At 42.3% G+C, this 24,790-nt stretch overlaps 1 protein-coding gene across 1 annotated transcript in view; it reads left to right on the top strand.

Moving 5' to 3' along the window:
• LOC141994926 (uncharacterized) overlaps nucleotides 1-24,790 on the top strand; it is a 151,488-nt gene that overhangs the window by 120,018 nt on the left and 6,680 nt on the right. The window contains exons 53-71 of the mRNA XM_074965451.1: nucleotides 744-825; nucleotides 2,149-2,286; nucleotides 3,045-3,207; nucleotides 3,945-4,066; nucleotides 6,051-6,191; nucleotides 7,426-7,539; nucleotides 8,076-8,204; nucleotides 8,838-8,999; nucleotides 10,340-10,504; nucleotides 11,694-11,859; nucleotides 12,752-12,936; nucleotides 13,911-14,003; nucleotides 16,702-16,906; nucleotides 18,389-18,576; nucleotides 19,521-19,618; nucleotides 19,966-20,150; nucleotides 21,255-21,457; nucleotides 22,077-22,266; nucleotides 23,549-23,658. Of these exons, the coding sequence (XP_074821552.1) occupies nucleotides 744-825; nucleotides 2,149-2,286; nucleotides 3,045-3,207; nucleotides 3,945-4,066; nucleotides 6,051-6,191; nucleotides 7,426-7,539; nucleotides 8,076-8,204; nucleotides 8,838-8,999; nucleotides 10,340-10,504; nucleotides 11,694-11,859; nucleotides 12,752-12,936; nucleotides 13,911-14,003; nucleotides 16,702-16,906; nucleotides 18,389-18,576; nucleotides 19,521-19,618; nucleotides 19,966-20,150; nucleotides 21,255-21,457; nucleotides 22,077-22,266; nucleotides 23,549-23,658 (2,839 nt within the window). The remainder of the gene's footprint in view (nucleotides 1-743; nucleotides 826-2,148; nucleotides 2,287-3,044; nucleotides 3,208-3,944; nucleotides 4,067-6,050; nucleotides 6,192-7,425; nucleotides 7,540-8,075; nucleotides 8,205-8,837; nucleotides 9,000-10,339; nucleotides 10,505-11,693; nucleotides 11,860-12,751; nucleotides 12,937-13,910; nucleotides 14,004-16,701; nucleotides 16,907-18,388; nucleotides 18,577-19,520; nucleotides 19,619-19,965; nucleotides 20,151-21,254; nucleotides 21,458-22,076; nucleotides 22,267-23,548; nucleotides 23,659-24,790) is intronic.

Genomic DNA, 24,790 nt, shown 5'->3' on the forward strand with positions numbered 1-24,790 from the left:
ATTAAAGTCACTTCAGCACAGTTAAACCTCAGTACAAATTGTGAAGACTTCCTGATTCTTCTAATTTGGGGGCACTCTGATGTATAGCACTTGTGGTATTTACGGTGTTTATTTCCAGAATTCTTCTAAAACTTTTCAAGGATGTTCTATGAAAGATTAATAGAAAAGTGATTCACTTCAGAAGGATTAGATAGAAAATATCATAATAGAAAGGACTTGGAAAGACTAATGCACAAACTTCTGAGCTTTTTAAGGGGTCTAAGAGATGTATTATTTTGGCTCTTGAAATTCTGGAATATTACACATGTATTTCAGTATATTCCAGCCAGGGACCTTTGCACTAAGAACTCGTTCACATTTAGCTAGAATTCTGACCATAGCAAATTTTCATCAGGAAACAATGACTGACTGCATTAATAGCCCCATATTCCTAGTACAAGTCCCATGTTTAAATCAGTGATGCGCATGTGATACATTCCAAAAAAATCATATTCCTATATATTGGACTTCCTTGGAATGCACATCTTCCATAGAGGTCAGAATTTGTCATTTCATTTCTTTTGCCTTTAACAAGTCTATTAAGTGCAATTCATAATTCACGAGACTCTGGTAGATTCAGAGGCCTATGCAGTTGCACCCACGTATTCCAGCAGTGGTTTGGACCCTTTTGAGTGTCGTGTTCCAGTGACTCATTAGTAGTTTTAGAAATATTTTTGTCCAAACAATGTATTTCTTTCCTCTAGTGAAGAACTGAATATAAAAGCCCTACAGAATGTCCCCTTCCTTCTTCAATACTTCCCCAGCACAGCTGAACTTTCTTCAAAGGTAACTATCTACAGGTTATCCACTCTCCATGTCTTTTGCTACACCCATCTAATTTTTCAAGATTCTAACAGCAGGATTTCTAGCACTAACAACTATTAATTTTTTATTATTGGTGGGGTTTTTTGGCACAGCACATTTCCAAGATGCTGGATATGTTCCAAAGCAATAATTGTCAGCATTCCTAGCACAATAGGGGGGATTCATTTATATCAGTAGATTCCACTTCCTAAACACTGGATAAAACAATGCCAGAATTTTGTATCCATAAAGAATTTCTTTTGCTGTCCCAAAGCTGTATTTATAATTACGTTGGTTATTTAAAAAAACAGTGGTCACTGAGGAAATTGTTCTGGAAACTAGCTACTAGCAGTGGGTGTGGAATACAAAAGCAAAGTAGGGAAGGGAAAGAATAACATTGTCCACAGGAGACAGTAGACTATTTGTGTGTGAGCAGTTATTGCCAGAGTAACAAAGCCTAATTCCTTATGAGGAAGGCTACGTTTTAGTCATGGGTACTTTTATTAAAAGTCACGGACAGGTCATAGGCAATAAACAAAAATTCACAGCCTGTGACCTGTCCATGACTTGGGCTGGGGGTGCTCTGGTGGGGCGGTCCAGGGGCGCTGCAGGTGCTGGGGGGTGGCCCGGGAACCCCGCTCGTGCTGGGGAAGGGGGGCCAGATGGCGGTGCGCGGCCTGGGACCCCCGCTGGTGCTGGGGTGGGGGAGGGTTGGCGGGGCTGGCAGCCTCCCTACCCAGCTCCGCATGTCCCTGCAGCTCCTAGGGGGAGGGGCAGCCAAGGGGACGCTGCACACTGCTCCCACCACAAGCGCCGGATCTGCAGCTCCCATTGGCCAGGAACTGCAGCCAACAGGAGCTGTGGGGGTGGCACCTAAAGCCATGGGCAGTGCGTGGAGCCCTCTGGCCCCTCCTCCTAGGAGCTGCAGGAACGTGCTGGTGGGAGCTGGGGCGACCCTCTACGCCAAGGTAAGCACTTCTTCCCATAGCCCTGAGCCCCCTCCCACACACCCAAACTGCTGCTGCTGGCAGCCCAGGGGCTTCCCGGCTCGGGCAGCCCCTGAGCCAGCACTAGCCACTGCAGAAGTCACGGATTCTGTGACTTTCCATGACCTCCGTGACTTCCGTGACAGACACACACATTGAGAACAGTCTGTTTTTGTAACCTTTCATGCTACAATATGAATGTAAGAAAGAAAATGACAAATCACATCCACCTTTCCGTGTAATATACTCTGCCACAGAAACAAGAGTCTGAGTCTAATTAAGACAGTTTTCTCTTTCACTTTAACTGGAATTCCCATAGGTAAATTACTCCATGAAGGAAGCAGAAGGCAGGCTGTCTATCAGGATGGAAAAAAAGGATTTCCATCTTACAACTAAATTAACTTTCACTGAAAGCAGCTACAGAAAAGTCATTGAAATGATGCACACAATGCCCCAGGTTGGTACCATCAGCTAAATAGCCACTGTCATTTTGTGTCCATGCTTAGGACTAATCCTGCTCCTGTTGGAGCCATTAGGAGTTTTGCTATCGACTACATTAGCAGCAGGAGTAGGCCTGTAGTATTCTACGGATCATGATTAGTTTAGTTTAGTGTCCAACAATGTAACCACTGTTTGGTTTGGGGTTTGTCTGAGCATGCACATAGACAGTGCACAGTATATACAAATACATGCTGTAGAGAAAATGTTGTAATATATTTAAAACTGAATATTGGCCAACTCTTGCTACACAGTTACCACACATACTTCCTAGTCTAAGTAGAGAAGAAAACTGTAAAAACGTCTTCTACCACTGTTTGTAGTAACTGCTTGTGCAAACACTGGATTTTTTTTTTAAATGGTGACACTGTGGTGCAATAGAGAGAATACTGTAATAGGTGTGGTCAGATAGAGATGGCAGAGTAAGCAATAAGTGTACAAAAACAGATATTGTAAAGAGGTTACAGTACTGTGTATGTTTGGTTACAGTAGACAGAGTAGGGTATTTGACAGCAGACATGCACTGTCATTTACATAATGGTAGTAACTAAAAGCCTCAGTGAAGGATCAGGGTTCCGTTGAATTGACGCCATACAAACATTTATTTAATAGATAACCACTGGCCCCAGTGAATTCAATCCCAAATTACACATTTTAGATTTTTCTGTCTCCAAAGTCCTGGTTTTTAATGGATTCCTCCCCCGATTCTATTTTCAGTTAAAATTTCTTCCAAGGCAGCTTGTGTTCATGACGGTTTACCAGAAAAGTAACAGAACTCATTTGTTGAGACACATTGTGCTGTGGGACGGCAAGGAGGTAAAAGTAACAGGCGCTTACACTGGACTCTTCCCAAAGTTATCTGGAGGTCATGACATTAAGGGTAGGTTTCTCAACTTTCTAGGAAGCCTTGATAGCAGAAAATAAAGGAAACTTAAAAGTGAAGGACACAAAATCTGGTTATCTAAATATTTTAATGACAGATAAGTTCAAACATTTTGGGACCAATCCTATAGATCTTGCTCAGGCAAAGTTGCCAATGAATTCAAGGAGTAAGGACTTCAATATTGGGCCTTTGTTTCTATCCTTTGGGATGAGACTGTAAAGCGAGCTAGGTTATTTCATATGGCCTTCTTCTTCAGAAACTGCTTGTAGTAAATTACATTCCACCAAGGCAGCCCAGGAGCCCCAGGGGCATTGTGCACATTGCCTTGTGGTGTTCTCCCTAGAGCAGTGGCCCTTTACCACTCCCACCTTTCTAAGGCATCTGTCTAGAAAGATCATCTAGCCCCCGATGCTGAGATTTCTTCATCTGAAAATAACAACTTTCCTGGTGTTCCCTACAGGAATTTCTTTTGAGCAGATGTCTCCATTTTAATTACTGCATGGTTGATTTATTAGTAAATAGAGAATTTTTCCCCCTTCTGTGGTTCTTTGTAGTCAGTAGAAATCAACACGTGGCACAAAAAATGATTTTATGAGAAAAAGACATTCTTGCTAAGTGCCAAATGTTGTCCTTGTCTTCTTGAGGTGCTATGTCTTGTGCGCTGTCACTAATTAAAAGTAACAGAAAACCAGCATGGTAATCTGAAGTTAATTTGTTTGAACTCTTTCTTTTAGTGGAGTTTTTCCATCCTCTCTCCATTCCTTTCCCCTGGCATTCGAAGGTCAACATGTATGTGGAGCATTCAACACACAATCATCAGGATGATGTCACCATTGGTTGGAACAACAAAGACCAGGTAAACAGCACACAGCACAGAAGAGATTTGTGGAATATCAAGTGTGTTTGAAAAGACTAAATGAGACAGAAAGATAGTCAAGGAATTTGAGCAGGAGAAAAACTGTAGACTTAAGATAACTTTGTAAAACTATGAATGTGGAGCAGTCCTTATTCTTAGTGGAACTACTTAAATGCAATGCCTTTTATTGTGTGCAACATCCTTCATACAGCAACCCTACAAACTGCTTTACAAAGAGAGGCAACCAAAGGCTAAATGGAAATGGTCCAGAGTGGAAGACGGAAGGAATTTCAACCCAAATGAAAGGGCAAAAAACAGCTATTCAGAATAACATGCAGGCCAAGATTGAAGGTGCAAATGACCAGGATGGGGCAGAGGATGGATATAGGGTCAAAGAGGTAGAATGGAGCAAGTCTTTGGGGAATTTCAAAGCCAAAAAAAGAATTTTGAATTAGGTGAGAAGCCACTGAAGGTGGGGAGGTGGTTGTAAGGGATTAAGAGATTGTTTCTTTCAATGAAGTGGGTCAGATTCATACTAACAGGAATTAGACAATAAATACCCCAAGTGGCAGGCATTTTTAACATCAGTGATTTAATCACAGCCTTTTCTTCTTTGATTTCTCCTAATTAGCAATAAGAATGATACATTTGGCATAAAATTCTAATACATTTTATCAGAGGGGTAGCTGTTTTAGTCTGTATCCAAAAAAACAACAAGGAGTCCGGTGGCACCTTAAAGACTAACAGATTTATTTGGGCATAAGCTTTTGTGGGTTAAAAACCACTTATTCTGAAGACTGAAGGAGATGCAGACTGAAGAAGTCGTTTTTTAAGCCCAGAAGCTTATGTCCAAATAAATCTGTTAGTCTTTAAGGCACCACTGGACTCCTCGTTGTTTTAATACATTTTACACTGTAACAGGTAAACCAGTTTCAGTTTTTAAAATAAAGGAGCAAATCTGCCTTTAAAAATAATTGGTAAAGTAAAGGACCATAATTTAATAATCTCAGTTATAACATAGAAACATGGCTGAATAGTTGAGTTCATCTCAAGCTCTGACTTAAAGCAAATTATGTGTACTCTGAATTTGTATCTAAGGTATAATTACCAACATACTGAGGCAATAAACAGGTTGTTAAACTGGCATAATGTTACTCAAGACAGGTATATTTCAAAGAGTATTATTTTCTTAATGATGGGAAGGGGAAAAGCAAAGTATAAAACTCATTACCATAGCGGAAAATGAGTTTGCCTCCATAAAGGATCAAGCTTCCCTTAGAGTAATAATGTACAAGCATCAATATCCCAAATGAAATTTAGAAGAGGGATATACAGGGAACAGTTGAACCGCTGCTGAAATGTATGGTGCCATTTCCATGTGTGGTGTGTGATGTTAAACAGTTCTTGCATAACACTACACAAGTTAGACCCCAATTCTGGAAAACTTATGCATATACTTAAACTTCACATGCCATGAGAAGTCTTCTTGAAGCCAATGGAACTGCTTGCAGTGCTTAAAGTTAAGTGCATGTGTAACCCACACACCACCTGTGTGTGGCGTTCTATCCCATCTAGTGGCACCAAGACCACTTAGAGAGAGAGATTTAATGAGTCTGCTCTAGACTCTTAGCTAAGAGCCACATGGCTTTTAGCTCATGCAGTAGAGGGTCATGTATTTAGCTCCAGAGGTTCCAGGTTCGATCCTGCCCGCCGACGACTGGGGTCTGTTGGTGTTACACATACGTAAGTCTTTGCAGGATGATGGCCTTAGTGCACTGGTAAAGAGAAATGCTGCATCCTCCTGAAACCACAGAGGAGATTTAGATAGTAAGAATGCCCTAACTCTAAAATTGACTTCTAGTGCTAAGCATGTCATTCATGTGAGTAAAAACTACAAAAACAGCTTTGTGCTGGGTTTCCCAGCTCAGTTAGTGTAAGGAGTTTTGTTACTCAAGACTTTTCTGTGTCTGTTGATGTTTCCCAGGTATTCGTTTCATCTTCCCTGAAATTTGGAAAAGAGCATGTAAAGTACCAAGCCACTGTTGCTCACCCGTTTAATTTCTCCTTGAGGCAACTGGAGGTCAGTTCCCTGTCTGAAAGAAAAAGTGGAAAGTACAACCAGCAGGTACGATAATGAGAGGTGCTGCAAATTAAATAATATCTATAATAATATATTTATACTGTATCCTTCATTTCCAGAGCTGTATACAGTGATCACCATTGGACAGCTGTAACTTACCAAACATTGTTGTGTCCTAGTGTCAATTATTTCCTTTTCTAAGTATATACACACAACCGTGCTTTATCAGATACTCTTGGGAACTGATAACATTTTACTGATGTCCAATGTACATGTTGCACTTTGGTGGGCACAGCAGTGGGGGGGAAGGGGTCAAATGAATTTTGGCCTAGAATGGCCACATAAATCCCTATTCCTATAAAAACTGCTCTGAGTTCTTTAATGTATATACAGCGCAGACAGAACTTCAGTTTTTAGGCTCCAAATGAAAGTCCCACACAAAAAAGAAGGTAGGGAGCAATGAGGAAATCTGTTGCATGAAAAGAAAAAGGATTTAAAATACATTTTGGCCAGGTTTGTCTGCAAAGTGCTTATGCTAGGAATAGAAAAAATAGTTTGCAAATCATCCCGCAAAATAAGAAAAATGGAAAATATTACATGACCTATCTGAAAGATGTATGCATGACATAGCATTTGCACTGCACTGCACTGCATGACATGGCATTTGCACAGTAAATTATCACCTGAAGCGGATAATAATGCCCAATAATAAGCCGCATGAATTGTGCAGTGCTCTCTCTGGAGCTTGGGATTTCTTTCCGATCCTTGCACAGATAACAGAGAGCTCTCAACTTGTTTTCATACAAAAGTGATTGTATCTGTAGTGATCAGTATTTGCCTAGGGATAAGTTTTGTTTTTCCAGTTCTTATACAGGCAAAACTCCCACTGGAATTATTAATTTCAAGGGTAGTTTTGCTGAGGAAGGACTGTGGGCCCAATCCAATTCCCAATGAAGTCAACGGAAAGACTTTCATTGACTTCATTCTAAAAGTTCAGTTTATCTATGGATTTGCCAAGAGGAGCAGAAGGTGGTTTTTGAGGCCTGACAGCATTCAATTCAGTAGAACATTCACACTCTCTAGGACATGGAACATGGACAGACTTAGAAATGCCTCAACATTTTGTGAATAGAAAATACTGGCCTTCCATAGTAGTTATTGCAACAAATATGGTTGTTTCCACTGGACATCTTCTTTGGGAGGATTCTATCAGACAGTTCCATTAGTTCTAGTCCTGCAGCCCAGGATCAATGTATAAATCTCTCTCTTCTGGTTTTAGATACAGCTCACTTGGAATGGGGGGCAGCCTGCTGACTTCAAAATTACTTTGGAAGATAAATCTAAGTTCAACATCACCCTCTGGGATGCTTGTGTGGCAGTTTCTTCAGGTCAGGTATGAATCTGGAGTTCAATATGAGTAGGCACATTTTACTTTCTGAGCCTTAACCGCTATGAGAATTGAAAGTGCTTCCCTTCTGTTGTCATGAAAACCTGAGTTTTTATTGTATTTGAAGCAGACTTTTTCTTAGCAAACCTTTAGAGAGGGTAGAATAAAACCTCTGGGGAATCTTTACTGTATTCCTTTCCCATCTAAAGTGTTCTCACAATTGCGCAGACAAATTCCGTTTGAAGTCTAAAAATAATTTGTGCATTCAGGATGAAATGCACTCTTGTGCTGATGACCATGGCAAGGGCTACACACCACTTAAGTTTCGCAATAGGAACAAAGCAGAACGTAAATGGTGCATAGGCTCCACTAGCGATAGCTCTCTGCACCGGGATGGATTCTACTTTGGTGCACGTGCCACGATACCAATTCTCTAAGAGTTTATAAAATGCATTTTGTATAACTGTAAACTAATTTTCCAGAAAGAAAATATAAGACAGGCAAAGGCACTAACATGTATATTCCATTTTTCTCTCTTCCAGCTTCAGAAAGTACTAACTGTAGGAAATCTTCAGGCATGTGGGTCTATAAAACAAGCCACAATCTTATTTACTGAATATCTAGATCTGAACTGGGATGGAAAAAAAATCACACAGAATCTGACATATGAGGTATCAAAAAGCTACTATATCTGTTTACTCATCGTATACTTTGCAGGAGCAATTTCCGTGTCTACAGGGTTTATCCTTAGTGTTCGAATTTCACATGAATCACCTTAGAACTCCATGAAAAATCTAGAATGGATTTTGAAACAGTCTATATGCATTTTCCATTGAGCTGAAGGAGGTTACTTTTCTTATTATTTTGTAAATCTTCACTATTTATGGATTTCCTTTATTTTCATGTGGAAAAAGAAAAATATTTGTAGAATAGCTAAGAATAAATCAAATGAAATAAAATACAGGCATCACTTTTGCCTTGCGTGTATAATGATGCTATACATTTGGGTCCAGTAGTTATGCTGGTAAACCAACATGCTTCCTAGTGAAAGAACTGTATTTTTGGATTATGTTGAAGCTTTAGCTCTTTAGGTAACAGGAGTTGGGTGAGACATAGAACTGACACAGCCAGCTAGCTGGCTGTGTATGTATACTGGACCTTCTTTTGGTTCAGAAACAAACCATGAGCATGGGATGGGGAGTGAAGTTGGCAACCTGATGTGTGGGGGAAAATTGTTATTTTGGATAACTATAATGTTTCATTCAATTGCTACATTAACAGAGTATTTTCTCGGTTTAATACAGAGAAACAGACCATTGTATCCAGATGAAATTCAGTTAGAAGCCACTTTGGAGAATGTTTTTCTGACCTCATGCAGCAAGCAACATATGCTGGGTAAAATAGAAACAGACTTCTCAACTTGGCTGGATTATTACATGAGTCTTGCACTGTGTGACCTTCCAAATGTAAGTCGGATATTAGTATATTGCTGCTACTGCAATTCACAAGTATTTGCCAGTGAAATGACTGATTTTCATTGAGTCTCAGCTTTCCACAAAAGTTACCACCAGATATTTGTTTCTAGAATTTAGTAAAATATAAATAAAAATTGAATGGCATTTTGGGATGGGGAAAAATAGTTGTTACCACCAAACTCTCATTACTTTTTTATATATGCCCCATTTGGAGAGATTCTCTAGTCCCCCTTAAGAATGACAGTCATTCCATTCCCATGCCCTTACTCAGAGGCCCTTGCCTTTCCCAGAGCTCGTCTATGCAGTTCCAGTTGTTGGTCAGAGAGGTCACCAGAGAGCAATATACCAGGCTCTCCTTCATCCCTAGAAAAAAGAAAAGAAGGACTTGTGGCACCTTAGAGACTAACACATTTTTTTGAGCATAAGCTTTCGTGAGCTACATGCTTATGCTCAAATAAATTTGTTAGTCTCTAAGGTGCCACAAGTCCTCCTTTTCTTTTGCAGATACAGACTAACACGGCTGCTACTCTGAAACCTTCATCCCTAGCTACACAGTATTGCTTTGAGAGCATTCCCAGCCTGTGCTGGCTCTGGTGCTAGTGGTAGAATTTGGAGGTCAAGCTTTGGTCTCATGTTTGATGTTTGTTTTTAGTTTACACACACAAACTGGTCAACTTTCTGTGTTCTGTCCTGTTTTCATGCTTAGAATCCAGAGCTTCCTGTAGATAATAAAAGCATCAAAATATTCACCAGCATACTTAAGGTCTGTATTTGTAAAATAAATTTTGTCTCTTTCCAGCTGCTTCCCTTGTTGGCAAGCACAGCAGGTTTGGGCCCAGTTAAAAATAGGGTTCTTATCTTGGTCCCAGTAAAACTTTCTCAAAATTTGGGATTGTTTATTTCTGAAGTTTGGGCCTATCTTTAACATGCCACTTTAAAATCGGATGTATCCTCCTGCTTTAAAAATCTTCTGCTTATATATAAAAAAGTATCTACAAGAATGACAGCTACCGTGGTTCAGAACAAGAGCAAAAAGAAATTCACTTGTTTTATTAGAAGTGCAATTTTAGTTCAGCCATTCATCTAGTCTTGTAGACATAAGTGATTGCGGAATGTACAGTAGTTAAATCACAAAGATTTAGAGGCACAATAGAGTAAGAGGGAGCTATACGTTTCAAGAGGCATTGGTTTCTGAAATGACAAGTGTGGTTCATCATTTTGCTGAGTGACTGAGAGAATGCCAAGATCTGTGGCAACTCTTGCAGATTCTCTTACTCTTCTTAATTTCCATAGTAAAACTAAGCCTAAATATTGACATTTTCCATATTTAGGTAATTGTTCTCTCTGGAAAGCATCAGCTCAACAGAGGAGATATCATCCTGCAGTCAGAAGGCAGATTCCACCATACTGGTGATGTCAGAGAGGATGGGGTGCTCACAATAGCCTTAAAGAATAACAGCACAGCTGAAGTGAAGAAATATTTGATGGAATTTGAAGTGAGTTTAATGCTGGGCTCGGACATCTGTGAAGCCTTTTAAAATAAGGGCTTTATAGCACTCCCAGTGTCATTTTTTTCTCTGTTGAAGTCATACTGCCATCTAGCTTCTAATCTGTGTGAGTGCAGTAAATGACTAACAAGACAGTAAAATGGGGAAAATTCAGGCTAAAAATCAAAAAGGAGTTTGCTTCCTGATTTTGGTAGCAAACCCCTTTACCATGTTGGTGTGCACTGCAGATGCAGTGTGACTACAAGAGAAAAGAAAGTACCAAGACCAGTCAACTGCAGACTTTGGTGACAAATGCAGTAAGTATACCTCTACTGGAGTGTGTGTTATGCTTTTTAAATGGTCTCCACAGCCTGCTACTTTATTCAGTATCTGCAGGTTAAGTGACTGGCCTAGTTGGTGAAGCATAAAACGGGATCTTCGCAAAAACAAGCATATTTTATTCATGGGAAAACAAAATGTTAGACTCAAACAAAGGGTCCATTGCCAGAAAACAACATTGGTCTCTGCAAGAGAGATGGAGAACTGCCTGATACTATGATCATCAGTCAGGCAAACACCTTCCTTTCTCGCTTTTAACTTGTAGATAGCAAGTAAGATAGAGGCGCTCATGGGGAAGAGAAAAGCATTGAGGTCAACACATGACATTTGCTGAGCATGTTTTGGGAGGAACACTGATAGCTAACCATAATTATTTTATGCAACATTAGCTACCACTTGAAATATTTTAATGATTTGGACATTCTTCTAAAGGAACTATATCAAAAGAAGAGATATTAAAGGTGGGAAACTCAGCTCATGCATATGGGCTTTATACTCCTGCACATGCACTGGGAATGAGTGGCACAAGCTGGCAGTATAGCAAGTAACTGATCATCAGTGTTTCTTTCATTGACACCATTAAAAGATTATCCACATGCCTGGCACAATCTGCAATGCTGTAATTGATTGACTCCACTTTGCTATCAAATTGTTCTGTCTCAAGTCAATTATCCTATTGCTTGAGCTTTTCAGCACAGGATCTCTTGTGCGTAAAGCACAGGCATTGAAAAATATCTCCGTTACCATCTAGTCTTATGTAGAATCCATTTGCATTCCGACATCATCACTGAATGTTGCTTCATTTATTCTTTGCCTTGGCTCTGCATCAATATCTATTTTTTTCTTCTTATGAATGCAGCTAAAAGCATCTGAGGATATTTGGCTAGGTCTGACAGGAACTGCTACTTCCTCAGCTGTTCAAAGCCAAGTCCTGATGGAGGGAAATATTGATCAAAAAGAGAAAGTAAAAGTAACTGCTTCTAAAGGAAAGGAGTGTCATCAATATTACATGGGATATGTAAAGGGTAAGTATATAAGGGCTGCAATTTATAAAAATAAGCTGTGATTGACAGCCAGTTGCATTGTGCACACACAGGAGAGGAAAGAGTGCCAGCTCAGTTCAGTTTTCATTGCCATTCAATCCGAGGAGTTGAGCCTATCAACAAGGGTGCCAATTATGATGATAGTTTTTCACTATATGGACCCTGTACACTGAGCCCAACAACTCATTTAATATAGGCTGGGTGGTAGTGACTTGTGAATAACTCCCAACCAAGTCTGGATTTGAATAGGTGGTGATGTAGTTGAAACACTGTCTCGAGTGACTGATCCTCCCCTTGCCTACATGGGGTTTAATGTGCAAATCAAGGGTTGATAGAAATGGCTTGACTCAGAACCTGTGCATGTAGAGGCTGTGAGAAATGCCTGCAAAAGCCATGCAACACCTCAGTCCTCCCTTCTTGGTATGCTCTTGCACGGAAATGGATCAGTGCGTGACACTACTGCATACAATCATTTTGGGGGGATGAATGAGTGATTAGACTGCCCAACACATTTTCATTTGTGACCTACACAGGATTTGAGTGAGTGAAAGATTGCGGAAGTCAAAGGGAGAGCACAAGAGTCATTATGGAGATCTGAGAGGAGAATGTCACCTTATTATGTTAACCCAATGCTTCAAAAAGCCTCCACGCTTTTAGTGTAAAGTATATACAAGTTACACAAAAGGAGAAACGCAAATAATTAAGCTGATTTGACGTTTCTCCTCATTAGTCCTTGTTTCTCTCTGCAAGGACATAACCTCTATCGCTATTGCATAAATACCACTCTATTCAATTAATTATAAAGCTGGGCTTTAAAACACCAATGCCTGTCAATGTTGTCTGTGCAAATGAATATCTCCTTTTATTCTCCTAGGGGACTTGGAGGAAGGAGTAGAGCTCACTGCATGTACTGATGGACAACAGATGGCTACCATTAACACTTATCTCAGCGTTAATGGCGTAAGGCAAGAAAGAATAGGACAATTGACGCTAACTGCTGTTAACCAGAGCTTGAGCTTGGTGGCTCATGGTTGTGGAGATCCAGTAGTTAAAGTTGAGGTGAGATGCCTTTAGCAGCGGTTGATAGTAGTGCTGCAGTTTGAGCTATAGAATATTTTCTTAACCTCATCAAATTAGTGGAACATCCTCCAGATGGGTTTCATTAGTGGATTGTATCCAATAATGTAGCACATTAGAGGTGTTTGGGATTCTTCCCTCATAACCATGTATATTATGTTACCATTTTTATATCTGGGATGAGTCAACATTTGCGGGGGGGGGAGTCTTGCCAAAAGTGGAGTTGAAAAGATCAACCCACCTAGAGCTAGACAGTAAGGATGCTGTCCCAGCACAAAAATCCTACTGAAATCAATGGGAGCTCTGTGCTCAGACCACAGGGAGAATATAGAATATATGTGACAGTGTTACTGGGAGAAGATAGTGCGCCAAATTCTGCAGGGACATGTAAAACATGCCTTCCTGCACCGGCAACGCTGATGGCATTACAAGATTCACCTCTGTGGAGGGCAGGTAGGGTTTCTGCTGCTGCCTCCTGTGTGGTATCTGTTGGGGGAAAGGGTGGAGATTATATGTATCACAATAGCACTTAGGGGCCCTGATCTCAGCTGGGTCCGCTTTGTTCTAGGTAAAAACATACTAAGAGACAGACCCTGCTCCCAAAGACCTGATAGTATAAATAGAAGAGACAGACAAAATTTCCCAATTTCATCCAGCAGGAATAGAACCCAGGTTTCCTGAATCCTAGTTCAGTGCCCAAGCCTCTGAACTCCCACCACAGCTCCATAGGAGTGCTGCAAGGAGGAGAGTCTTCAGAGAGCTGGGGCGTCAGCAAATTTCTCCTATTCCCCTTTCTAGCCCAGGCTGCGCCCTTTTGGAGCAATGTGCAGCTTGTTTCCCCAATGGAAGTTCAACCACAAGGGAACTCTGCTGGAGTTTGACTAGACTCTTAATGGTCTTGGCCCAGGACAAGTGGTTCCTAAATCATAAAATCCTGATATTTCATATTTTCACAGTATAAACTTAATGAAATTGGGTCCCACCTTAAAGCCAAACTCCTGGAGAAGATCAAGAAGTTTGATGAATCTGTTTGGAAATTCAGGAGATCAGTAAGTAATGAGCATGGCCAATTGGCTTAAAGATTGTAAACATCTTAAAAATGGCCAAATCACCTAATGCAGGATGGTCCCATTCTGTCATGCAGTATACCTGAGAGCACCATGAAATCCTGTGCAAGAAACATCCTTGCTATTCTCTGGGAAGGGGTCATTGTGGGGTGCAATACAGACCAGTGAAGCGTTGTCTCACCACCTGCCCTGTAATCTTGGGTGTCTCACAACACTTTGCTGGTGTAGCTCCCAAGCTGGTCCACTCACCAACAGCCTAACAGCATGCAGGTAACAGCCTAAGGGTCTGTGTATAGCTGCAGTTCTGGATCAACAGTTCTGACCCCAGCAGCCTGTCAGCAACACTCCATCACACTCTGGTTTCCACCAGCCTGGGTTACTACTTGCAGGGTGATCCCAACACACTCCCAGTCCCAAATTGTCCTAAAAATGTGTGTTCTTCACAGTCCAGTCCTCTCCTGGACAGTTCAGATACTGGATGTCCATTGCCCCTGTAAGCGGACAATATCCAGCAGTTTGCTCCTTTAACTGGAGTTATCCAAACAGTTCAGTTTGAACACAACACTGGATTAGTTTTGAATAAAAACAAAACAAATTCATTTAACTACAAAGAGAGAGATTCTAAGTGAGTACAAGTACAAAGTATTAAAGTAAAAATGGTTACAGGAGAAAGAAAGATAGAACATTTTCTAGTACCTAAACCTTAAATTACTCTTGGTTCAAGATAAAATCCTTGCCACATGTTCCCAGCAAATTTTCATGTCAGGATCCCTTCCAAAGTCAACAGGCTGGTCCCTTTGTCTTCTTTGGGGGGGGGGGGGGGAAGAGGGGGAACACGACTGACTACCTGGGGAGTTTTTGCCCCTCACTTTTGTAGTCCAGTCCCCCTTTTAAATGCATTTTCCTGAGGGTTACCCCTAGATAAAGTTCCTTTCTGCTGTGAAGATGGAGACATGGAGGCTCATGGTGAAAGAGCTTCCATCTTGTTTGTGAAAATGCAGATCGATCTGTTCCTGGCCAGTTGACCGGTGATTTACAGTCAACTTTGATGACACCTGGCTAGAGGCATTAGCTTGTCCTTTATCTTTGCAAAACTGATGTACCCTCTCTTGCTGTCTCAAGGGCTCTGATTACTACTTGTATGTAAACTGAGGTAAACACACATGCCTTTGTTTAGGACAGACTGTTTAACCAACTTCTGCCTAGTCAGGGCTATGTGGGTTTGAATATACGCTAACAACATCATATGGGGGGGATTATAACTTTACATATAATATTGCAACCTACATTTCAGCATGATATTATTGATCAGTGAATTATTAGTTTTCAAATGATACCTCACAAGGCATATTTTGTAGAAAGATTATGGCAATAATGTGTAGGGCGTGAATCCAGGGTTGCTTTTGGTCACAGTCATTAATACAAATTAAACACCATTGTATTAACTCTGGTTGTTTTGTTTAATTTGAACTATTAAATGGTCCATCCTTTCTGGACACTGCTGTTCATATAAAGGAAAGGCACACTCCAGCCTTATAAAGGTTCCTTGTCTACGTAACAAACCCTAAGGGATGTTGATCCACCTCATCTCCAAAAGACTTTAGTGGAATTCTGGGCACTCAGTACCTTTCAGAGTCTGGTCCTATAAACCTGCCTTGGGTTTTCAATAAATCAGATAGCCCTTTTCTATAGGAATCTTGCAAGAAAGATACAAAACTGTCACAGATTCACAGGCTCTGGTCTATGTGCCAGCCTGTAGCCAGTTCTTTGGGAGTGATCCCTTTAGCATGCCAGACTCCAAGGGTCCCCACAGTCCCACAGGGGCAGGTCCACAGCCTCCACAGGTCTGAAACTGGGCTTGGGCACCAGCAATCCCTGTGTCTCTCTCTGACTCCCTACAGTGAGCCCAGACAGGCCATGTTCCTGTGGGAGGCTTTTTTTACACCTTCAGGGTGCACTACTCTATGTATCTGCATCTACACCCGATAGGCTCTTCAATATGAGCTAACACTGTATTAGTCACCTGGCATGCAGAATCTCAAAGTCTTTGGGTTAGCATGAGAGGGTCAGGCTTAGGATATGGTTCCTGTTGGTGGAAGAGAGGGTGTCGCCATTCTCTACTTCCCCTGATCGCATCCTCGCCCGCGTTGTCTCCTTTGTCTCCCAGTTCAAGGAGCGCTCTTTGCCTGTGTACCCTGCTCCTCTTAATGCAGACACCTGACACCTCTTGTCTTTGTTCGCCAGTCACAGCCATGCTGCATTCACATCCACAGCTGCCTCTGCAGCTAAGTGGTAATTTTTGGTCATTGGGGTTCCTATTGTTTCTGTAGGATCTTCCATTCAAATGTGTTGATTCCAGCCCAGATAGTTCTAGTGCCTGTATGTCTCACATACCTAACCTGATCTCCCATGCCTAGGGAAAAAAACAATTCTCCCCCCCGCATCGGTAGTGATGCCAAGATGATGGGTACAGAGTCATACAGATAGGGTATACAAATAGTACAGAAAATTCCCACATTCATCACAAAAGCATTATGGGAAATCTGTGAGGTTTGCTGCTAAAGACATGGTAGTCCTGAAGCTCCAGAGCGCTGATTATTGTCGCAGGAAACAGGCTCCAAAAGTTTGCTAAAGATCACTGCATATTTCTACATTTCTTGCTGTTTGGGGCCCACTGCAGGTGCAGCAAATTGATTTCCTGTATGAAGCAGCTGGCTGGCCTTTGAAAGCCTCCCAAGAGGTTGCCGGAATCCTCCAAAATGGGGGGAAAGCTGTCGCCCAGATGTGGAAGCAGAGTGGAATAAGGCAAACCCTGAGGAACAACCTCCCACTTTACTTGGAAAAAATTCAAGACACTGTCCAGCAAATGCAAAATGAACTGAAAAGTAAGCAGAGCCATCTAAAGCCAGGGGGTATGCTGCACAGGGTGAGGTCAGTGCAGGAAGTAAGCAGGGGCTAGCAAACTGAGTAAATAAGATGCTGAATAGGTTTTATTTTGATCTATGAAAAAGTGATGAGCTAGACAATAGGGCTCTGATAGATTATTTATAAATATCTATACAAACTCCACTGGATCCATATTCACATAGATCATTTCTCCAGTTGCCACAATAAAAGAGCTGCCAAATAACCCTGGTTTAACAAACCCTCTAATGAAATCCTGGATGACAAGTATAGTCTTTGACTCATGCCCTGAAGGTCAGTAAATCTAGGCTCTGTCACACTTAGGGCTTGTCTACACTTACCGGGGGAACAATGCATGGCGATCGATGCATCGGCAGTCGATTTAGCAGGTCTAGACCCGCTAAATCAGCCGCAGATCGCTCTCCCGTCGACTCCTGTACTCCACCTGAACGAGAAGTGCAAGGGGAGTTGACGGGACAGCGTCTCCTGTCGACATAGCATAGTGTGGACCCCGCGGTAAGTAGATCTAAGTACGTCAACTTCAGCTATGTTATTCACGTAGCAGAAGTTGCGTAACTTAGATTGATTCCCCCCCCCACCCCGCACTGTAGACAAGGCTTAAGACTGGCAGCAGATTCCTCAGTCAAGGAATACATGATGAAAAATGCCACCTCCCTCTCCCGCCTGGCATTTGAACCAAAGGACCATTAAACTGAGGACTAGAGTGCTGGAACTTGTGTTAGCCAGATTCTGGGCACCGTACCTGTTCTGTCGGTAGCATGCTGCCGGCCCATTCCATTGCTAGCCGTTCACATGATGTTTCAGGCGGATGACATTTGCAGTCAAACTAATGGAGGAAAATCAAGTGAACTGTATTAATCTGTGATTAACAACTGCCTTCATCATGGCACAAGAGAAAACTTCTACCAAAGTCACGGAATGTCATCTGTCCCCCTATTGCCAATAGCCGGGCTTTGTCCTTGGACTCAAGTTCAATGTGTATTTGTGCTTTTGGTTATAATAACCAAATTGTCCCCTTGCTCCTCCTTGGAGGATGACAAGGTGGGAGGTAGAGCTGCAACAGTAGAGCAGCCAGGCGCTGAGGCATTCTGCCCATGCAGGGCAGAAGGGGACAGACTGAGGGAGCCCAGGGAAAGCATGTTATGTAACATTCCTTACAGTGGATTTGAAAAAGCAGCATGCACTCCCCACCATCTCAGTGTCTGCTGCTGGATGCTGGCAGGCATGTAGGTGGACCAGGGACATACCTGTTTTCAATAGCTTGTCCCGCACAGAAGATCAAGGACTAAAGCTCCAATCTCCTGTGCATGGAAAGATCCCCTTTTTTTCCTCTTGTACTCTCACCCTCCACCTGTGTTGGGGCAGTGAAGATTTTGTCCTGAAGTACAGCTGGGGACCACTTTGAAATCTATTTGCTAAGGTCAGTTTCACACTTGTTTCAGAGCCATTAGCGACTCTGAAGGATGCCTACTATGATGTGACTTTGAAGCCACTGGACGATGTTTGGCAAGAGAAAACAGAGGCATATATGAAGAAAATCCAGGCTTTTGTGCCCAGTATTGTAAAAGATGTATGGTTAATGGAACCAATCCAGGTGACATTAAGAGTCATGAAAACAGGCTTGGATATGGTTAGTATAAAACAATGCTTCATTTTTATATCAGAGGGGATGGCTTACAGGTCTAAGCATCAGCTTTGAAATGCCGAGAGTCTCTCTACATACACGTCTGGTTCAGGTCCCACTCAGGCAGATTCACCCTGCATCTTTTCAAGGTAGATGCCATCATTGGATCCCTTTCTGTTTTGGGGCTGTTCACATGAGTTCTTAATAAAATTCAAGCTTTTTGTCTGCTCTGTGTGGACATCAAGGGTCATATTCCTCAACCTCCTCTCAAACTAGCTACTAAAATTGCACCTAAAATTTTAAGCAACATTTTTGTGTATGCAAATTGCACAGGTAGATTTTCACCTTCCTGCTTTGTGCACATACTGCTAATATATGGGTATGGCTGTTTGCTACTTTTGAAAAAGTGGCCTGGCATCTCAGTGACATGTTTCATATTAGAGGGTGTGTCACTCTGGTGTCTTTGGCCAAAATGACACCACGAGCAGTGTGCTTGTCATCCACATGGTTACTGTCTTCCCACCCCAGAGCTACCTGTGTAATTCCTGTCAGTCTATAGTTTGTAAATAGCTTTGGGGCCCTTCAGAGGTACGATATACCTAAAACTGTTTAAAGGAGGTTGTCTGTGCTGCAGAACCAATGCATATAATGGAGATCTCAATCCTCTGCAGTAGCAACTGTAGCACGTCAGCTCATTGAAGTGTTGGTTCATGTTAAATGACATCATCATAGGAAGGCTGTATTTCTCTCTGATATTAACATGGTTAACTTCTCATTCACCAGCTACCTCTAAATAACAGGACGGTATGCTGTCAGGCAAGTGACAAATGTGAGGGAGGATTGAGTGTTTGTGGCTAGTTCTTTGATATCAAAGCAACGTTCTGGCTGGTCCGAAAACCACGTTAATGTCACAGTTGATTTTATAATATGCTGTTCTGGTTCCCTACTAGGCAACACACCAGATGCTGAGGTGGGCAGAAGCCAAGTTTTCCAGAGCTGTGAGCAAGTTCCGAAAGCCTTTATCAAACCTGTACAGTTTTTCAGCCAGGTAACAGTGGATATTCCTGGATAAGCTCTACACTGCAGTATAGTCTTCTAAACAGATATTTACATATTTGTTTTTCACATCAAGTTACAGTATTAGGGAAGAGAACCAAGCAACTGTCCTTGGACACCCTTTATACCAGTTAACATTGACAATATAAATTATCATCTACTATCATAGCCTGCTTTTTCCACCTCGGAGAATAAATATCCACCAGCAAATAGAATAACTCTGGTATACTCAGCCTTAAGTAGCATTTTTCTTTCCCATTTTATAACATTTGATACATTAACTGCATTGAATCAATTTAACACCAGTAGTAACATGAATGAATCATTTGTGTCCCAAAGGAACTGTTCAATGGCAGTGAAACTGCCAATGCTGCCTAAAGGAGACCACTCTGTGGACCTGGCAAACATCACTAACTACCTCATTGAAGAAAAGCTAATGAGGCCCCTCAGGGATCTCTACAACATCAACCCAGTAGCTGAATATTATAGAATCAAACAGAGGATGATGGAGAGTCCCTTTGAATGTAAGTTCCTTGACAGCTCTAATATATTTCTCAGCTGGTCCCAGTCCCCTCTGAGCTCCAGACAGAATTTTGCATAACTAGAGAGGACTGTTAATTAACACCATATTTCTATGGATGGTATTTTATGTAGAATGATATTTTGGTAGAATAACAGTCACCTACCAGTAAATAAGCTATTTTTGCGATCTTTCAGATCCAGCAAATTTCCATGAGAATTTTTCTTATTTTTTAAATTACATACCGTGCAGAAAAGCTGTTTTATAACATCACTATGTTGAGAAACGGGGAATGAGCAGGTAGAATATATCTGTATCTCACCTACATCCCATTGTGATGAGGTCTCAGAGCATGCATTATGGCTGAGGTAATATCTGGGTCTCCAACTGAGGGCCTGATCCTAATTTCATTGAAGTCAATGACATAACTCCTGTTAACTTCAGAGTGCACAAGATGCAGACACTTCAGAGACCGCATTAGATAGGGAGCATTGCTAATAGGAGCATTCCTCATTGAACGTCTGACCAACAATTAGTATACAACATATTTTCCAGAAACAGTAGTTTTTGGACAGTATATCTCATGCTTCATTAGCTCCAACAGCTGGGCAGAATGGAGGGCTTTAAAAGGGGGCTTCCGAAGTAAGATTTTCAGAGATGCTGTGCACCCCCTGTTTCCATTGACTGCAGTTGGAGTTGAATCCTCAGCACCTGTGAAAGTCCCAGTCTTATCTCTGATTTTGCTGGCTTTCCTCTGTTTGAGGCACACGCTAATATTTATTCCTGCTTTCTGTATATGTATATTTAGCAGTAAGATTGTAAAAAAGAGATGGGCTCAAGTGTAAACTTTGGATCCTGTTTTCATACTTCCCAAAGTTCCAGGACATTGGGATCCAGCATGGTATATAATTATAAGGAAACTGATGCATTTGCTGATAGGGGACAATTTGTAACTGCTTTAGAATTTATGCTGATGAATATCTTAGAAAGTTTCCTGAGAACAAATAGGCAAAGAAGGTGTTCTGATTCTGGCAAGCAGTTAATAAGTGCCACCCACTGAGCTCTGTGAACAACACAGTGACATTGCTTTTGCAATATCATCCTCCAGATCATGCTGTGCTGATGGGCAACAAGCACTTTAGGACTTTTGATGGAAGAATGTATGATCTGACATCGAAGTGCAGTGTGCTACTTGCCAAGGACTTTATTCACAATACCTTTACTGTAGTGCTGAACCAGGAGAGTAGTGGCTTGAGATCATTGCACATGGAGATGAACCAGACTACCATTGATATCTACCCAGGACTCAAGGTAGGAGGGGAGATTCAAACTTCATTCCTTTCCAGAAGAGAATATGAACACTGAAATCACTGCACTTTGACAAAGAAGCCAAACCCTGAATTTATCTGTAGTTCAGACTTAGCATACAGTGGCTCACATAAGTTAATGCAAAGATAGGAAAAGCCCACTAATATATCAGCAAAAGGGAATAGCCCTCAATAAGAGAAACTAATACCATCAATCCTGGACTATATTCTGCCTGGCCCATATGTGGATACATGGGATGGAGAAGGCTCAAGGAACCTTTCCCCAGCATGGCCCATGTAAGCCAGGAAGAACTACAGCACCTGCGCTTGGAGGAACAAGCTATACCTCACTGCTTGTGTCCACCTGGGAGGCTTTGTGCTTCACTGCTCCCTTAGGAGCTTCACACTATCCTCCACACGGGGCTGTGCATAAATGGCACCATCCATTTGCAAATGTGCAAACTGTGAGCTGACCCAGTAACCAGGAGTTGCCATTTCTAACATAAGTTATGTTTCAGATATTTGAAAGTAGAACTTCATTGGGGAGTTCAGGGGAATCAATACCGTGCAAGGTCCATCCTAAGTTAGTTACCCTGAACATTTTTATCATTATCTTAAAATAGACATACAAGATGTACAATTTTTCCCAAATGGAAGAGAACTGCCTCAGTCTGGATCAGTCCCTTGAAAAGAACGGCATCACCATAAGAAAAGAAGCTAACAGAATTGAAGTATTGAACGAGAATGGAGTCTCTGTCTCCTGCAACTTTCACTATGATCTTTGTACTGTTACACTGGATGGATGGCATCATGGTAAGTATTAAACATTCAGCATAGCCATTCCCTTCTGCTTCTAATTTGTTTTTCTCTCTCTGAATTCTAGAAACCTCAGGTTTCAGAATACGGGCTGCCCTGCATCAGCCTTTCCCTCAAGCCCTGGAGATGGCACAAGACACTGCCAGTGAATATGATGAGACATATATGTCCCTATAGTAACAGCAGCAAGTGTTTACAGGGGTGGGCAAACTTTCTGGCCCAAGGGCCACATCGGGGTGTGAAACTGTTTGGAGGGCTGGGTAGGGAAAGCTGTGCCTCCCCAAACAGCCTGGCCCCATCCCCTATCTGCCCCCTCCCACTTCTTGCCCCCTGACTGCCCCCCTCAGAACCCCCGACCCATCCAATCCCCTGACCACCCCCCATCCCCCGGGACCTCACTCCCTATCCAACCTCTCCTGCTTCCTCTCCCCTGACTGCCCTGACCCTTATCCACACCCCACCCTCCAGCAGACCCCCCGGGACTCCCAGGCCTATCCAACCGCTCCCTGTCCCCTGACCGCCCCCCTCGAACCTCCCTCCCATCCAACCGCCCCCTGCTCCCTATCCCCTGACTGCCCCCTGGGAGCCCCTGCCCCTATCCAACTGCTCTCCCCCCCCGCCAGCCACGTCACCCAGAGCACTGGCGGCACAGTGAGCTGAGGACAGCAGGGGAGGAGCTAGCCTCCCTGGAGCTCAAGGGCTGGGTAGGATGGTACCACGGGCCGGATGTGGCCCGCGGGCCGTAGTTTCCCCACCTCTGGTTTACATAGAATTATTATAATTTTCCAGTCGTTTAATAGAGTATAGCAGCTTGAGGTGCCAGTACCATGTGACCAGCCAGCCCACCTCCACAAGCCAGTCTGAGAGCTTCTGTCTAATATGTCAGATATAATGGAGCATATGAATGTATGGTACAAAAGCTTCATTCTTTTGGTATGATTAACATACCCCACTCACGGCTTCACCACTCATATGTAATGCACCATCCCAAACTTTACAGCGCACCACCCTGTATCTTTATAGACATACGTCTTCTGTCATGGCAGCTCCTTTCTCCGGCAGGAGGGCAGAGTGAAAAGCTAACACATGGGAGGACAATATAGCTCCCTCAACCTGTTACTCTGCCAAGGGATACCATCCTTCTGGCACCCAAACATATCACCTCTGCCTTACACCTGAGCTCCATTAGGCAGGACAGCAAAAGGCCAGAGGTGGCTTTTAAAACCAGAATTCTCCTGTGGCTCTGTTTTTATCTTCCTCTGTTTTCATTTGGTTCCAGGTGTATCAGCTGGTCTTTTTGGTACCAATGATAATGAAGCTGGAAATGAGTGGATGCTTCCCAATCACTCCTACGCTGGTAACGTGCAGGAATTTACACAGAGCTGGCAGGTATGCTGGCTATCTCACTGTTATCAGAAAGCACTGTTGCAAGATAGCTGTCTTTTGAGGTCACATGTGGCACTTGGAACACAAAGGGCCACGTAACATACACATGTGACAGAGAACTTCTGTTTTACTGAAAGGGTTAAAATCATACAGTGAGAAGGTACAGGAACACATGAGTTAGCCACAGAATACTGGAAATGTGGACCAAAATACTCACCCTACATATATTTGGGGGAAAACTGCATTTATGTGCTTAAACTTTGTAAGAAAATTCACCTTCAGGCAGAAACCATGCACGGAAATTTTGGAATCTTTCCCCTGGGCTGAAAGTTTCCATGCTTGGTTTCTGCCTGAAGGTGAATTTTCTTGGAAAGTTGAAGCAAATAAATGCATGTTCTGGCCAGGTAAACATCACATTGGTTGTTTGCACGCACAATTTCACTGAATGCGTTTTCAGCCACTACAACCACATGTGCACAATTCTAATAAGGACCCAGGTGTGCAGTTAAACGAGGCATATAGCTAGGCAAGGGTGTGACTAGCTAATATATATTTGATAGCAGGCGCTCCAGGGAAAATGAGCAGAGCTCATAAGCTGTACTACAGGACTAATGCAGAAAAAGGAAAATGAAGCTTACAATGCCTGGCCAAGATGTTTGCCTTTGAGAACACCAACTCTGATTGGTATTAACTCCTCTGTGGCCTTTCCACATCAGTTACTAAAGAGCTTACTCAAAAAAATACCCAAAGCAGATGATGCCACTGAGACTTTGTGGCTCTTCCTTTGCAAGACTATGATCTACTTCCACAGCCAGAACCACTGCAACCATCTACCTCCAATTCAGGGCTTCTGAACTCTGCCTCAAATAGCAGAAGGGTTCAAGATATCTTACTTCTGCTCTGCTATTGGAGAATCAGATGGATGATTATATGGGTGATATGGCCAGTATCATGGTGGGACGGACAGAGGTGCATTGTTAATGTAAACTACTTATTTATTATTAATTTCCTTCCATTTAGAGGCACTCCCTGACTTATGCAATTGTTCCGTTCCAGAATGCCTTGTGTAACTCAAATTTTGCATAAGTCGGAAACGTATACCCAACCATTACGCAAAAAACCAAAAAACCCCGCC

This window comes from Natator depressus, chromosome 10, assembly GCF_965152275.1.
Source record: "Natator depressus isolate rNatDep1 chromosome 10, rNatDep2.hap1, whole genome shotgun sequence".
In the NCBI taxonomy this organism is placed as follows: Eukaryota; Metazoa; Chordata; order Testudines; family Cheloniidae; genus Natator; species Natator depressus.